The sequence below is a fragment of the Schistocerca cancellata genome, chromosome 1, assembly GCF_023864275.1.
Source record: "Schistocerca cancellata isolate TAMUIC-IGC-003103 chromosome 1, iqSchCanc2.1, whole genome shotgun sequence".
NCBI classification, from domain to species: Eukaryota; Metazoa; Arthropoda; class Insecta; order Orthoptera; family Acrididae; genus Schistocerca; species Schistocerca cancellata.
The window spans coordinates 535,789,580-535,807,100 of NC_064626.1; the positions used below are offsets into that span (position 1 = coordinate 535,789,580).

At 41.6% G+C, this 17,521-nt stretch overlaps 1 protein-coding gene across 1 annotated transcript in view; it reads left to right on the forward strand.

Annotated features, from left to right (window-relative positions):
* Nucleotides 1–17,521, forward strand: part of LOC126179496 (inter-alpha-trypsin inhibitor heavy chain H4-like) — a 66,696-nt gene that overhangs the window by 25,136 nt on the left and 24,039 nt on the right. Inside the window, exons 8-11 of the mRNA XM_049924612.1 lie at nucleotides 1,894–2,044; nucleotides 3,388–3,743; nucleotides 10,230–10,502; nucleotides 16,015–16,108. Of these exons, the coding sequence (XP_049780569.1) occupies nucleotides 1,894–2,044; nucleotides 3,388–3,743; nucleotides 10,230–10,502; nucleotides 16,015–16,108 (874 nt within the window). The remainder of the gene's footprint in view (nucleotides 1–1,893; nucleotides 2,045–3,387; nucleotides 3,744–10,229; nucleotides 10,503–16,014; nucleotides 16,109–17,521) is intronic.

The following is a 17,521-nucleotide window of genomic DNA, read 5'->3' on the forward strand; positions in this document are numbered from 1 at the left end:
GACTGCGTTGCCAAGTGGCTGTAGCAAATAAGGGCAGGCTAATCGCCCCATCTGACCCTAATATTACAATGTGCAAGAAAAAAGAAAAAAGTTCTGCTGCTCAATAAATAAGTTATTGGTAGACACCTTTGTAAGATGGTTGAGAGCACAGTTTCAGTAACTCTTAATGTACCTTTCTACTAGTATTTTTTAGAATAGAATATTTCCTAGACAAATTAGATTTATACCACACTACAATGTTTGTCCAATCACAATTGTGCCTCAGAAGATCACTTCTATTCACAAAGTTATTTATACATTTACTGTTCTCAAACAAAATATTCTGAAACAGCAATTATCCATAGCTGCGATCAGAAATCGGTAGTTTTATTATAGTGCGTGATGGTGAGTAAGTAAGCTTCTGCAGTAACATCAGTTGCCTTCACGTGAATGGTAATTATATGTACCTGCTTTACAAATGACAAATATTACATCAAAACACTTATTCTGAAAATAATCTATAGAAAATGTCACTGTGGGAAAGACTGGCTGGTTGTCACAGTGGGGGTTATGGAAAGAGGTAATTGGCCTTGGAGCATAAGAGGTGGAATTAGTAGCCGTGGAGAGCTGGCCAGTCACGAAGTGTAGGATTCTGTAAAGGCGTATTACAAGACTCCGGGTAATTTTGTTGAAGCTCAATGCTCTTTCGGTTGGGAGTTTAACTTGCCTCCATAGGCTCGTGGAGCATCTCCCTATGCCATCAAGTCTGGAGAGAGCCACTCTGGAACCGCTGGCAGCTCAAATGGTTCAAATGGCTCTGAGCACTATGGGACTTAACATCTATGGTCATCAGTCCCCTAGAACTTAGAACTACTTAAACCTAACTAACCTAAGGACATCACACAACACCCAGTCATCACGAGGCAGAGAAAATCCCTGACCCCGCCGGGAATCGAACCCGGGAACCCGGGCGTGGGAAGCGAGAACGCTACCGCACGACCCCGAGCTGCGGACCCGCTGGCAGCACTAGAGAGGAAGGAGGTGGTAGTGTAAAAAGAAACTATATCCAAGAGAATAGTTATCGGCAGCAGTTCCTCCGTCTCAACTCGATTCCTATGATACAGATGAGGAAACACGCTTTCAGCAGGATGGCGCACACAAACAATACTCTTGCAATGACACTGAGGTTGCAATATTCTGTAGCACCCCCATCCTGCATATTTCTCTTGTCCATGATGATGTGATGTTTTGGTTTGTGGGGCGCTCAACTGCGTGGTTATCAGCGCCCGTACAATGTCCCAACCTTTGCTCAGCCCAATTTTGCCACTTTCCTGGATGATGATGAAATGATGAGGACAATACAAACACCCAGTCATCTCGAGGCAGGTGAAAATCCCTGACCCCGCCGGGAATCGAACCCGGGACCCCGTGCTCGGGAAGCGAGAACGCTACCGCGAGACCACGAGCGGCGGACTCTCTTGTCCATATGTTTTTCTTTGTGGTTACCTCGAGTCTAAAGTTTTAATGGAAAAGCGTTCAAGGATCGGACATGATTTGAGACAGCGAATTCGCCAAGAAACGAACAACATTGCGCTGGAACTACTACACAATGTCATGGGCAAAATCACTCTCAGCCTCCAACAATGTGTACTAAACCAAGGATGTCATCTGAATGACAATATAATCAGAAAACTGTAACTTTGAAGGTAAACTATTAATTTCTTCTCATATACACTCCTTTCATGTCAAAAAATAGAACATTTTAAAATCTTCTGTTCGTTTCAGTCTTCCCATTTGTCTGCTTCACCCTGTATTTTGTTGGGCACATCTTGATTATCTTTGTAGAGGCATAATGAACTTCATATGAACGCATTTTCTATCTGGAGATAAATCTAATGTATCATTTAACCGTAGGTGTGGTGGCCAGGCGGCGAGAACGAGACCTATACATCCTGGTACGATCGACCCAAAGGACCAGAAAATGATGCTGATGCTGTCGTGCCTGCAACTCCAGAAAATGTTGCTAGCGCCAAAAATTTCGTGAGGGGTCTCCAGGCAGGAGGAGGTGAGTTCAACATCCTAAGTAGTGGTGACGCTCACCACAAAAATAGCAGCAGAAGTTAAAAGTATTCTTGGAATTGTAGAGATTTGACAGAACAGAAGTAAACACTACAGCAAACTGCTCATATCCTGTGTCAGATTTTTTATTTAAAAGTTAAGAAGCTAAAAATTGTCCAAGAAACTTTTGAAGCACTGTGAATATCACGATAAAGTTTAGTAACAGTAGCGTCAGTAGGGAAAGTAAATGATTTTATATTTTCATGTTTTGGCTGAGTATTATTAAGATATTCTTGTCTTCGATCTGGAGGTCGTGCAATTCAACACTGGTTTTAATATTACCGACAGCACATGAAACTGAGTACATCAATCTAATTCCACGTAAATGCTCTTTTATAAATTTTCACAAACTTTCATTGTTAGTTATAACAGTGAACACCAACAAAGATATTAAAATAGGTTTGAAATAAGGTAGTATCTTCAAACGTTCTTGTGACGATTCCACATTCCCCATTATCACATGACCAGTAATTTTAAAAGCAACTACATGGTTAAAAGTTAACTTCTATATGTAATATTAGACTAGTGTGGTTTCATACTTTCTCATGGCTTGCCTGGCAAACTGCGCACATCAAAATTGGTACTTACTGCTGGAGAAGAAAAATCATAGGAACTCTCGAGTTATGAGACAAAGAAGCAGACCAAATATAAAATAATCCATATTGCTCTTTTACTAAGCTGCAGACATTTTCAGCACCAAGTTGTTGTAGAGCGTCATAATGAAATGTTACGCTACATGTCTGTTGAATGAATTTTAAGAGAATGCTCTTTACAGCTTTCATGCACAAGTTGTTAATACTGAGAATATCGGTTGTGAGTATCTGCTGACAATAGTCCATGGAACCCATGGTCATAATAATTGTTTCTCTAGCACCATACTAGAAAACTTGCGCTGAAACATTATTCTCAACCTACACAAGAGTGTGTAGGTGATTAGGTACTTAACTTTGGGTCAGTCTACAGTCGTTCAAACTGATGTATGTTTTTCAGTACAGTTGCCACACGTGATCCTTTTTGTACAAAATGTATGCTGTATCCTGCCTCCGGCATGGATGTGTGTGATGTCATTAGGTTAGTTAGGTTTAAGCAGTTCTAAGTTCTATGGGACTGATGACCTCAGAAGTTAAGTCCCATAGTGCTCAAAGCCGTTTGAACCATTTGGTATGCTGTAACGACCGCTTAGGGTAAAGTTATGCATCAATATGTCACATACGTACCTCCCGTTTAGATTAGAAGGCCTCACAGAGCGCATAAATAAGCCTCATAAAAGGGCGGCCCTGCTCTCTACAGGGACGGCAATGCACGACGGTCTGGACACAGCACTGCGAGTATCCAAGGCAGGTGTTCCACGTCCGGATGCGCCACTTGTGATGGTGCTGCTGACGGACGGACTGCCTAATGGAGGGCCAGAAGCCATCTTGCAGGACTTCACCGCCGCCAACATGGAGCGGGGAGCAGCACTGTTCACGCTGGCATTCGGTGAAGATGCAGACTTCGGTTTTCTGAGGAAGCTGGCGCTACGAAACGGAGGCTTCGGCAGGCGCATCTACGAGGCAGCGGACGCCCACCTGCAGCTGCGCAACTTCTACCGGCAGGTCGCGTCGCCACTCCTCTCCAGCGTCAACTTCACATACGGGGATGGACAGGTGAGCTCGAGAGCCTGACGTTACAAGTACAAGAGATGGAGAGTCACTCTTTAAAAGTCACATATGTTACTTTGGAATGTGCAACAGTCACTCTTTGTATTCCCCTATTCAGTCGCAGACAACAGATAAGACTCTAGATAATCGGGTACCAAATTATTATTATTTTGTTGAGTCATCAGTCTTCTGACTACTATGATGCAGCCCATACAAATTCTTCAGAGAAGCAATTCCAACCTACGTGTTCAGTTCTTTGTTGGATGCTTTCCAATCTCTATCTTCTTCTATAGTTTTTATCTCCACAGCTCCCTCTAATAGCATGGTAATTGTACCCTAATTTCTTAACCGATGTCCTATCATCCTGTCCCTTCTTCTTGTCAGTGTTTTCCATATATTCCTTTCCTCGCCGATTCTGTGGGAAACCTCATTGCTTACCTTATTGGTCCACCTAATTTTCAACATTTCTCTGTAGCATCACATCTAAAATGCTTCGATAATCCTCTGTTCTGGTTTTCCCAGAATCCATCTTTCACTACCATTCAACGCTATGCTCGAAAGGTACATTCTCAGAAATTTCTTCCTCAAATTAAGGCATAAGTTTGATACTAGTAGATTTCAGCCGGCGGCGGCGGCCGTGCGGTTCTAGGCGCTTCAGTCCGGAACCCCGCGACTGCTACGGTCGCAGGTTCGAATCCTGCCTCGGGAATGGATGTGTGTGATGTCCTTAGGTTCGTTAGGTTTAAGTAGTTCTAAGTTCTAGGGGACTGATGACCTCAGATGTTAAGTCCCACAGTGCTCAGAGCCTATTAGATTTCACTTGGCCAGAAATACCATTTTTGTCAGTGATAGGCTGTTTTCGTGTTCTCCTTCCCCTGTCCATCGTGGGTTATCGTGATGCCTAGGTAGCAGAATTCCTTAACATCATCTACTTCGTGATCATCAATCTTGATGTCAGGTTGTTCGCTGTTCTCGTTTCGGATAGCTCTCATTACTTTCATGCGTCTTTGATTTACTCTCAGTCCGTGTTCTGTACTCATTACACTGTACTCATTAGACAGTTCATTCCGTTCAGCATATCCTGTAATTCTTCTTCACTTTCACTGGGGATAGCAATGTCTTCAGGGACTCTTTGGTATCCTTCCACCTTGAATTTTAGTTCCACTCTTTAACATTTCCTTTAGTACTGTCATTGCCTCTTTGGAGTAGCGACTGAACACCAGGGGTGAAAGACTACATCTCTGTCTTGCACAATTTTTAATCCGAGCACTTCGTTTTTAGTTTTCCACTCTTATTGTTGGCTCTTGAATCTTGTATATATTCTGTAAAACCCCTCTTTCCCTATATCTTACCTCGATTTTTCTCAGAATTTGGAACACCTTTTACTATTTTATAGTGTCGAACACTTTTTTCCAGGTCGACAAATCTAATTGAACTTGTCCTGATTTTTCCCACTCTTGCACCCATTATCAACATCAACATCAGAATTGCCTTTACCTCTCCTAAGGTTAAATGATCGTCATCTAATAGCTCCTCAATGTTACTTTACATTCTTCTGTATATTATTATTGTCAGCAACTTGGGACGTGCGGGATAGCCTCGCGGTCTAGGTGCCTTGCCACGGTTCGCGCGGCTTCCCCTGTCGGAACTTCGACTCCTTCCTCGGGCATGGGTGTGTGTCTTGTCCTTAGTGTAAGTTAGTTTAAGTTACATTAAGTGGTGTGTAAGCCTAGGGAGCAATGACCTCAGCAGTTTGGTCCCATGGGAACTTACCACAAATTTCCAAAATTTCAGCAACTTGGATGCTTGAGCTGTTAAGCTGATTTTGCAATAGTTCTCGCACTTGTCATCTCTTTCAGAATTGTGTCGATGCCATTTTTCAGAAAGTCATATGGTATAAGGCCAGACTCATACATTCTACATACTACATACTAACATGAATAGTCGTTTGGTTACCACATTCCTCAATGATTTTGGAAATTTTGATGGAATGTTATCTATCCCTTTTGCCTTATTTGATGTTAAGTCTTCCAAAATCGTTATAAATTCTTATTCTGATACAGGAGATCCTATCTCTTCTATATCGGCTCCTGCTTTTTCTTCTATCACGTCATCAGATAAGTCTTCTCCTCATAGACCACCATCAGCGTATTCTCATTTCTTATCCACTCTCTCCTCTGCATTTAACTGTGGAATTCCCATCGCACTCTTAATGTTATCGCCCTTTGTTTTTAATTTCACTCAAGATTATTTTGATGTTTCTACACGCTGGGTCAGTCCTTCCAATAATCATTTCGTTTTCGATTCCGCACACTTTTTATTCAAACATTTTGGATTAGCTCCTTGCGCTTCCTGTTTCTTTCATTTCTGAGTGACTCGTGTACTTATATTCCTGCATTTCTCTGAATGTTTTTGTACTTCCTTCTTTCATCGATCTACTGAAGTATTTCTTTTGTTAGCCATGGTTTCTTCGCAGGTACCTTCTTGGTACTCAAGTTTTTCTTGCGAGCTTCTGTGACTGCCCTTTTGAGAAATGTCCGTTCAACTGAACTGTCTACTGAGCTATTCCTTATTTCAGTAGCTATATATTCAGAGAACTTCAGTCCTGTCTCTTGAGTGCTTAGTACTTCCATATTCTACTTCTTTGTGCATTGATTCTTCCTGACTAGTCTCTTAAACTTCAGCCTACCATTCATCACTACTAAATTGTGATATGAACCTAATCTTCCGTATCTCCCGTCATTTTTCAAGTCTACCTCTTCCTCTTGTCAATCTTGAACAGAGTTTTCACTGTTACTAGCTGGACTTTATTAGGGAACTCAATTAGTCTTTTTTCTCTCTCTTTCCTACTACCAAGCCCATATTCTCTCATAGCCCCTCGTTCTACTCCTTCCCCTTCAGCTTCATTCTATGTCTATTAAATTTTCAATTCCCTTAAAGTTCTGAATAATCTGTTCAGTATTCTTATATACTTTCTCTATTTCTTCATCTTCAGCTTGCGGCGGCGGCATCTGTCTCTGAAAGGTTGTCGCTGTTTGTTTGCTGTCAATTCTGATGAGAACAACTATATCATTGAACTGTTCACACTAACTCACTCTCTGCACTGCCTTCCTATTCATAAGGAATCTTACTCCCATGCTGCTGTTGTTGATATTACCCTACAGTCATCTGACAAGAAATCCTTGTCTTCTTTCCATTTCACTTCACTGATAACAATTGTATCTAGATTCAACCTTTCCCATGTTCAAACTTCTGACATTCCATACCCCGACTCATGGAATGTTATTCTTTCGTTGGTTATTCGATCTTTTTCTCATAATCATCTCCCCCTTGGCAGTCCCCTCCCACATAGCTGAATAGGGGAGTAGACAGGAATCTTTTGCCAATGGAAAGATCATCATGACACTTTTTCAGTTACAGGCCACATGTCCTGTGGATACATATCGTGTGTCTTTAATGCGATGGTTTCCACTGCCTTCTGCATGCTCGGCCGTTGATTATTGCCAATTCTTCCACCATTAGGGAGAGTTTCTCACGCCAAGGGCAGAGAATGCCCTGAAGCTCTGTCTGCTCCTTCACCATCTTTGACAGACCATTGGCTGATGGTAGTGGCTTCTTAAAACCGGAAGACTCCAGCCGGCAATGTAGATGACTTTCGTTGAAAATTTAAGTGGTGGGGAGTTTGAACCTGGGACCAAGGACCTTTTACTTATTTCTCTTAAAACTGTTAAATGTCTACAACTTGTAACAAGGGAACCCCAGATATCTACATCCCAACCACCAAAACCAATTTCTATGTGAGAAAGACTGTAATACCTGAGGTTTAGGTCATGGGAGATGAAACAACTGGTTCTTTTTGGATTTGGAAGAAAACTATCAATGAGAAATGGAAACAAAATGATTTAACGACATTCAATACATATTAGTGTACTAGCTACGTTAGTCCATGGAGATATAAAACAATAACATGTGGCTAGGACAAGTCGCTGTATCATGTGAAACTTCTCAAAAATTAATCTCCGTCCCAACAGATCTCAGGTGGTCTAATGGTACCGACCGACGGTCGTGGATATGGAGGGGCATGTGGTCAACACACTGCTGTCCAGGCCACTGTCAATTTTCGCGACCGAAGCCGCTACCTTTCAGTCAAGTAGCTCCTCAGTTCGCTTCACAAGGGCTCAGTGCGCCCCGCTTACGAACAGTGGTGAACCAACTCCTCACTGCCTGAATCCCAAGGGCAGGTGCACCTGAATAAGAGAATGAGCAGGGCGTGTGGCTGATAATACTACACAGAAAAGAACACGTACACCAATATTAACGATTCTGAAGCAGCCAACCATGTAGTATTGTGGTGGCGAGTGGGTGACTATTGTTCAGGGACAGAGAAAAAAAATACTGGGAGAGGAGAGGAAGTGTTTGGCAGGAAAGGAACAACCGATGAATATGTACTGAAGAATATCATCTTTATTGGACAAGTGTGGTTGGGTAGCGAATACTGATGAATTCTAGAATAGGAAGGATTTAGTAACAGAGAGCAGCCTTTCCCATCACTGACTGGTACATATGCGGTACAGCTTAAATATCTTTGCAGTACTGGGAAGGTATCCATAAATGAGGTTAACATTTTGTTAAGGAGACACACAATCAGATGGCGTTGAGTTAAATATTTTATGCTTTGTTTTAGGTACCTCTCTGTCGTTTCAGTTGCCTAAAGTGCTTTTATGTTTCACTGTCGCTAAGCTTGTCCAGTTGATAATATCCCTGTATTTACCGATATAGCAAAGGGGTCGCTCATCGTTGAGGCTGAAGTGATTGAAGGGCTTAGGAAAATAAACTACGTTGACAGAGTTTGTCTTTTTAGATGTAAAGCGAGGCAGATGACAATAATACAAAATCTATTACCTAAGTTGCAAGTGAAACAACTATAGAACCGTTTGCTTGTTTCGTGAGGCTCATAAGTGGTGTTTCAAGAAAAAAGTGGGAAGTGGGATGTATTCTTTCAAAAAAAAAAACACGGAAAAGTACAGTCAAATTACAAGACCTATAGGCATTGTGAAATGGGTGCATCATTGTACTTACAATGTTGTTTCTTATTTTATATCTTTCCCCACTCAGTTATGTCAAAACAGCTGGGTTTTCATTCTTCGGAAATTGAAAAAAGCTTTTCAGATTCTATAGTGTCAACAACTAATTTCTCCCTCAAACTATATACTGAAACTGGACAGCAGGTTACCCAGCTGTAGTTCTTCTAAGAATATCTGCCTCCCCCATCTCCCTCTTCCAGCACCGCTCCCACAAGGCACAATCAAGTAATCGTTTCAGCCAACACTCTTTATCGAAAATAATCACTTAGCTGTTATGAAATCGATGCTGCTCAGCAGTTCCTTTAATTTGATGATATTATAATCACAACTGAGAGCCACCTCTTTGGTTGTAAGACTTCTGCTACCACAGTCATTGTCCTGATTTATTAAGAGTCCTTAAAGAACCACATTCTTCAAATTTTTACTACTTTTATATCACTCTCCTAAATCTCAATGATAAACTTGTCAAAACACTCAAAAATGAACCTGAAGGTTTCTGAATGCTGTTGATCATAAAAAGTCTTAACACACTCGTCCCTAGTTGGGTATGTAGCTTTCCAGTTTCGTAATCAAAAGCCTGCTGGTTAGCTTCTCAGTACTGTTCTTTTGTTTGTATTAGAATTTTATATTTATTGTGAAGTTGAAATGCTAATTAATTAATATTTCACATAATTTTCTAATAAAAGTAACATATTTTATTTTTAATTATTAATTGCATTAAAATATGATATTATATTTAAATGTGGTACAAGATTGTGAAACATCAGAACAGAAAACAGTTTCTTTGTTTCTAAATATTATGATTAAATTTAAAGATAATATTAAGATAGTAGTAATAGCATATATAATTTTTTAATTAATAAGACATTTTGTTTTTTACCAAATTTTAAATTGTTACAGGTTCCCATACTTTCGTATGATTGGTAATTAAGAATGCAAATTATTATTTGAATTCTCAAATATCCATTAAAATCTTTGTGTCTAATGAGAATTTATCTATCAACCACGTGACTACGAGGCTTGATTGCTGTGCACAATCCTTTGTAAAGCTTTGTTAAAAACACCAATAATTTTTTACGAATTAGACCTCTTAGAATTACTAAAGTAATTTTTTCCATGTGTTTTAAGACGTGTATCGATTTGCTTTAGGAAATTAATGCCATGGCATTGGCTTTAATATACTATAGGCATGAAGAAAATCGAAGAAGATAATATTCATCTCCTTGTAAGATAGAACACACTAGACCTCTGTTCAGGTATATCTGCTCACTTCCATCATTCTCTAACAACATGTGTACCACTAATAGAAGTCGAAGAAAGAGGCTACTGCAGAATCATAAATTTGTCATTTTTCAACTGTCTGACTTCAAATGCAATTTCCGTCTAGTAAAGAATTTGTGCCCTGCAGGTGGAGGAGGAGACACTGACACAGACCAAGTTCCCAACGTTTTTCCGCGGCAGCGAGCTGGTGGTGTCTGGCAGACTGCGGCCTGCGGTGCCGCTGCTGGAGCCCGTGGTGGTGGGGGAGGGCCGCCAGCGCTACAGGTCACCTGCCAGGCTGGAGAAGGCCTCCTCTGGGGAGCGCCTCTGGGCCTTCCTCACTGTGCGCCAGCTGCTGGACATGGACGCCGCCACACCCAACCAGACGTTCAAGGACAGGGCCAAGGCCATCGCTCTCAAGGTGAGTGCTGCAGAAGGCCTGCAAATGACCCTCACATGTTAAAGTGGAGCTGTCATCATCACGAAATTTGAAACCTCCTGGCAGATTAAAACTGTGTGCCGGACCGAGACTCGAACTTGGGACTTTGGGTGTCCGGGCAAGTCCCGAGTTCGAGTCTCGGTCCGGCACACAGTTTTAATCTGCCAGGAAGTTTCATATCAGCGCACACTCCGCTGCAGAGTGAAAATCTCATTCTGGAAACACGAAATTTGGTTTGAACATCACAGTGTATTCCAGCACATTGTCCTCTTGCTCAGCCAGTCAGTTTAACGTGGATTCCAAACGATGTTACAACTAGGCGTTTTTCATATTAATCAACATGGCCAGAAGGTTGAAAGATGGGATAAACGACAGCTCAGTGTTCTCCAACTTCGCCGGCCAGTGTGGCCGAGCGGTTCTAGGCGCTACAGTCAGGAACCGCAAGACCGCTACGGTCGCAGGTTCGAATCCTGCCTCGGGCGTGGATGTGTGTGATGTCCTTAGGTTAGTTAGATTTAGGTAGCTCGAAGTTCTAGGGGACTGATGACCTCAGAAGTTAAGTCCCATAGTGCTCCAACTTCCTGGGATGGAATCACGTAAGTTGATAGAATTGTCTAAGGATAGAATTGCAGAGGCAGATCAACATTTGATTATAAAATGCAGCTTTTTGAAGCTGAAGTGTGTAGCAGTTACAGTGAAATGGGTGACTGCCAGGCAACAGGACTGGAGAAACTCCTGGAACCAAATTACTTTTTTTTTTGCAAAGTTTAAAAATATTTCATGAAAGTTGTCGGTAGGCAAGTGTGCATTTTTTATTTAAACGGGAAGTTCAACAAAACTCACTGGAAAAGCATCATATACACAGCCTGACAGAAGAATGTGAAGCATCCAGAAGATATGCTCATATATCAATGTAACTTCATACACGTACACACTACGAGTGGTAGAGTAAATTATCACAGTTGCAGTTCTCTGTGACAGGTAGAATGGCCACCTGGTGCTTTAGTGTTGTTCATGTTTAATGTTGTTACGAGGACTGGGAGTGTATATAACGCTATGAACAGAAGTTGAGTGTCCACTATGAAGGACATAGAGATGCGATGTACTCCTGTGATAAAGCATAATCGTCACCTGACAGAGCTTGAGTGGGCCTCACTGCGGGACTATATTTCTTTGGCCGGTCGAATCGTGCCATATCCAGATTTTTAGAGCATTTGGATGTAACAGTGGCGAATGTTGAACTGGGAATGTGAGGGCAGACATTCGCAGCATCAAGGTTCCAATTAATCCCGTCTTGTCATCACAAGGGAGGAGTTCATTATTGTGCACCAAGCACTTCTAACCACCTAATATTACCGCGTGAGGTGGCGCAGTGGTTAGCATATTGGACTCGCATTCGGGAGGACGAAGGTCCAAACCCACATCTGGTCATTCTGATTTAGGTTTTTCGTGTTTTACCTAAATAGCCCCAGGCAAACGCCGGGATGGTTCCTTTGAAAGGACACAGCCGACTTCCTTCCCCATCCTTTCCTAATCGATGGGACCGATGACCTCACTGTTTGGTCCCCTCCCCCAAATCAACCAACCAACCACCTAATATTCTGACATCCATAAACCAGCAACAGACTCCCTGCAACGTCCTCTGTCGTTTGATACCATTGACTGGAGACTAGCAATAGTCGGACCAAGTAAGTACCATCCTATGCACAGGCTACCACTAGCATCATAATACAAACTACTGTAATAGGGATGGTGTCGTGGCTGAGAAGCATGGGTTGCTGATAAATAGCATCACATTGTGTTAAGTAATGAATCGTGATTCTGCACCAATTTTGACAACCATTTTCAGCGGATATGATTTGGAGAGGCACAGCAATGTTACTCCTGGCGTCGTGACGTGGGCTGCCATTGGTTATAACTTTTCCGGTCTTGCAGTGACTGTGGGAACTTTGATGGCACAAAGGTATGTCACGGGCATACTGCATCCTCAAATGTTATTTCCTGTGTGATTATTTTTTGGTGCCATTCCTCATAGGAAAATTATCGTACACGCGTGGAATGTGTCTCTATGAGCTGTTTGCGTGATGTTGAGGTACTTCTATGGCCAAGAAGCTCCCCGGATGAATCCTCCGTAGAATGCGTGTGAGACGAGCTCAGAAGTTAACTCCGTCTCAATGGCAATGTCTGGGATATCAAGGACTAGTTACAGCACCTGCAGCACAGCGCATTTCATGGGAGGATACAATGTATTTATGATACCCCTCCCATGGCATCTGCCTATGCATCTAGGTCAGAGGGAGTGAAATATCATACTGATAAATAGGCACCTACTGCCAAGCTCTTTGTCAATTTTACTCAATTTTGTAATAACAAAAAAGTATCACACACCTTTTCACTTCGTTTCCCTAACCCCTTCCAGCTCACTATTCTTGTTAGACAGTACAATTAACAAATATCAGTTTTGCTCTACAAATAATTCACTTCAACCTTCTGCATAATTTGACGTTCCACGAATCAACATCACATCCGGGAAGCTTCTACTCATTTCGTTGTGAATGTGTCCGTCGTCTTCGTGTTGCAGATGGTGCTGTGTGATTAGCATGCAGTAGTAAGAGATAGAATAAAACCTTTTATAATGATAAATAACTAAAAGTTGAGTTTCAGAGTCTCAGTATTGACATGGTCGACTTCAGATCCGAAAATCTTGATTTCGAATAAGGTTAATCCTGTGACTTATATCTGTCGCTAATCACTTCCTTCACTTCTGACTACGTTTCTTATTGTGAGAAATGCTGAATGGCACCAGGTTTCGGAATCCATGATAAACTGCAGGTTCCCCAATAAATGACTGGGAGAAACAGTTCTGTACAAACTACTATGTTATACGATTCCTTGTCACCTGTTATAGTTCTCACCTTGCCTTCTATAACTGTCTGTATAAGCAATATGTACCTCAAAAAGGAGGGACATTGTAATATTAATTCAAAAGTAAAAGTGTACACAGTGAGGAGATCGCTATATCAGTAGATCATAGATTGGTACTTCGACATACGGGATACTGCACTTTACGGGCGAGTTTGTTCCGCTGATTGTTCGAGAACAGGACGTGCTAGGACAAGATATTACATAATCGTACAGCCCAGCCAGCACTGTTTTCATGTAGTCCATGATATTGTCCTTATATCAAACATTTTTTCTCTTTTGTTTACGGCGTCTTGCACAAAGCTTGTTGCTGCGTTTGAGATCATTCTGCTTTTTGTATTGAGTCCCACAACTCTCCTTTTGCTGCTACTGTTATCTGTTGCCCTTAGAGCGTCCTCCGAAAAACGTATCTGCCCCATTATAACCAGTGAATTTTCGTTGGAATCCTACCACACGCAACATACAGAAGTAACCAGCACGTTATATTCACTCTTTTCTCTAATACTGCACTTACACCACTACAAATGAACTCCTCAAATGTCTGTCTGTCCAGCAGACAGGTTGCTCTGTTTCATTTACAACTTAATTCACAACACGTTGCCGCTGTGGCATACTAAATAAATTAAAGGAAACAGTCTTGTTTATGCCAGAGTAAACCAAGTGGTTCAAGTGGCTGTAAGCTCTATGGGACTTAACATCTGAGGTCATCAGTCCCCTAGACTTAGAACTAAGTAAACCTAGCTAACCTAAGGACATCACACACATCCATGCCCGAGGCGGGATTCGAACCTGCGACCGTAGCAACCGCGTGGTTCCAGACTGAAGCGCCTAGAACCGCTCGGCCACCGAGGCTTATCAAGATAAGCCGTTGTTAATCGTAATAACTTCCTGATCGTAAAAGCTTTACGTAATATTTCAACGTTTTAGTACACTCTCGTTATTTGCTGTGGACCTGAATTTCCTCCTAATATACGTGACATTATGGTAGCTCAGAAATGAGCTCAACGTAACCTAATGCGTTTTAACTGTGTTGCTTGAGACTAAGCGTAAAACTCATACATCACTTCCCTGAATCACGTCTAGCGACAGAAAAATTAAAGTTCCATTTCATATGTTTTCGCAATCTAGTATAAGATACTCTGCTAGTGATTCATTTCGCTTTTGCTGTCTGTTAATCCTTCGCTTTACCATGCGATACACCAATGTCTTAGGCACCTTTCAGGAAGAAAGGTTGACACAGTTTCTTGAGAACAGTATGCAACCAAATAACTTCTATGATCTATCATTAAAATTTATTCGAAGATTGCTTGTGTTGCTCGAGGCATGTGTCAAATAATTTCTCCCATACTGATACTTTCAGGAGAAGGGCCGTCGATAGTCCACACGAAACGAAATTTCTTAAGAGCTACAGTGACATTGGTTGCAGATGCGCAAAATCTGAGAACAAATAATTACGCGCATTGTCTTAAGTAATTAATGGTGTATTTTGCAGTTCAGGTTATTACATCCGAGTGTTTACTTGTGTTTATGCCCGTGATAGACGCAGTATAAAGCGACGCACACCGCTAGTCTTTACGTTACGAGAAATGTCTTATAAGAGTGTGCTCTCATGAATCGAAAGAGAGGTATCCTTTGCCTATGTTCTGCTTCGTACTTCTCATATGTTTCATTGTAGATGGAGAAAATATTGAAGTATTTTGGTCGTACCAGATTTAATTATCTGATGAGTGGATTACTTATTTGAGTAGCAGCTACCCTTACCTTTCACTTCTCTGTTTTCGAGTTGAAATGGCATCGATAATGGCGCCAGAAGAGACTGGGCAGTCCCTCTGATAGGATAAGCGCGGCTAAAGCGCAGTGCCTTCCCATAATAAACCTCGACTACAGTTTCAAGTGGAGCTTCAGGAAAACTATAAAAGTCGTAGGCAGGCGAGCCACACGTCATAGGCCAACAACGGCCCTCCTAGCTACTGTATTATGTTCTCAGATCCTCACCCTCCACGTTCTCTTTTCGACTTCCTATAACTACAGCTAAAAAGTGAACCGATGTTTAATAGGGCTGGAGTGGATATGCAGACAAGCAACAACTTTAGATAAATAATGCCAATACCGTTTCTCGATCACGCACGTACTTCTGAAAAGTCTACTACTTGCCCTGACCATCAAACTGTACTGTATTGTTGTATTGCTAATTATTGTACAGAGATTTCATTGTGTTGTGCTTGAATGAAATGGACATTTGTACCTTACTACCACATCCAAATGGTCCTCCTTGCGGAGCCTATGGAATCAGACTGATGTAACATAATGTAATGTATTGTACAGAGATTTCATTGTGTTGTGCTTGAATGAAATGGACATTTGTAACTTACTACCACATCCAAATGGTCCTCCTTGCGGAGCCTATGGAATCAGACTGATGTAACATAATGTAATGTAATTTTAGCAAGATCGTTCTCACTTTTGTCTTTCACGAGATAAACATGTTGATAAACAACCATATGAGTTACCATCCATCAAGAAAGTTACCATCCATCAAGAACTGAAGCTGTGACGCTATAATGTGTTTCAGTACTCCTTCGTGACTCCCGTGACGTCATTGGTGGTAGTGAAACCTAACGACACATCTGCCGTGGACCTGCAACGCGCTGGTGGAAACCGTGGAGGTAAATATTGTCAATGAATAACATTTATTCAGTTAAAACAAGCTAATTCAAGCTCTCAAGTACAGTAATAAATTCTGTTCCTTTTAGTACACCTATGATGTCGCTCTATACACCTGGGAAAAATTTTGTTTCTATGTCAAAGGCTTTACATTTTCCTATTATTTCCCTTATTAGCGTATTCTGTACATAACTTCTTAAACTGAAATACGGTTTTATCCTGCATTCTCCTTGTACGTCACAGTTTTGTATGATCCCTCGCGCCATTTTACAGACTTCAAAGCCCTAATGTTGAACACGAGAATGCATCATGCGGGGTATAAGTTCGTAGTCTTGCTTGTTAATGATGACATTTCAAACTGCGACGAGGGAATTCGTTCTCGGTTTGTGTGCTCTGAAGGGCCACATACTCGAGCGATAAACTGCTGTCGGTATCTCCTGTAGTCGATCGTTCACTTCGACCCAGACACACACGATAGATCTTACAAGCGATTTCCACCAGTATTTCTAACGGCGCTGTGTCGTGACGTTCTACTGTGGAGTATGAACTGCTACAGCACAGTAACTACTGACGTCTGTATCTCGACGAATACTGCAAGAAAATAACTAAACAGGAATTGAAATTTATTAAACTTGTTTTGGAACTCATTTCTTGGGAAGAGAAGCTATTTTACAGAATACTTATGATTGGTCGTTGAGGTCAAGTGGGTTATGTGCATCTTTCCAGTTTTTATATTGCAAATAAATCTTAAAGTCCACGATTTTTTTTTCGTTTATTAAGCTTTTGGTTTAACCTCGAGTGTGTACACAACGCCTTTGAAGTGGCACTGTGTCTATTTAGAGTGAATGACAAAAAAGGTAATGTACCCAGAAGACATGCTCGGATGTCAGAGGAACTTCGTGCACGTCGGGTATGTGAATGATTTGAGTAGCAATTCCCTGTAATTCTTAGAACGGCCAAGAGACTGCTTTGTGTTGTACGTGTGTAGTGTTGTTACTAAGACTGGTATGGTATATAATGGAGGTGATCTGCGTCAGATGTTGAGGATCGCTGCAAAGAACATGGAGATGACTGTATCTGGATTGGTACTTTGAACGGAGAGCATGGACTGCTATTCCATGGAATTGCATTGTGTGCAGCGATGTATCGAGTTTCTTCACCATGACGAATCACTCTGGCAGCGATCAGCCGATATGTCACAGTCTTCGAATGTTTTAGGGAGGTACTGCGGTGATGCTCCTAACGTCATGGTGTGGTCAGCCATCGGATATGACTATGGGTCAACGTTGGTCGTGACTGAGGCAACACTGACGTCACAGATATCCTGCGTTCCTGTGTTACCTCTCATGTGCAGTATCGTGGTGCCATTTTCCAATAGGACAATGTTCAGTCTTACATGGCACGTATCTGTCTAT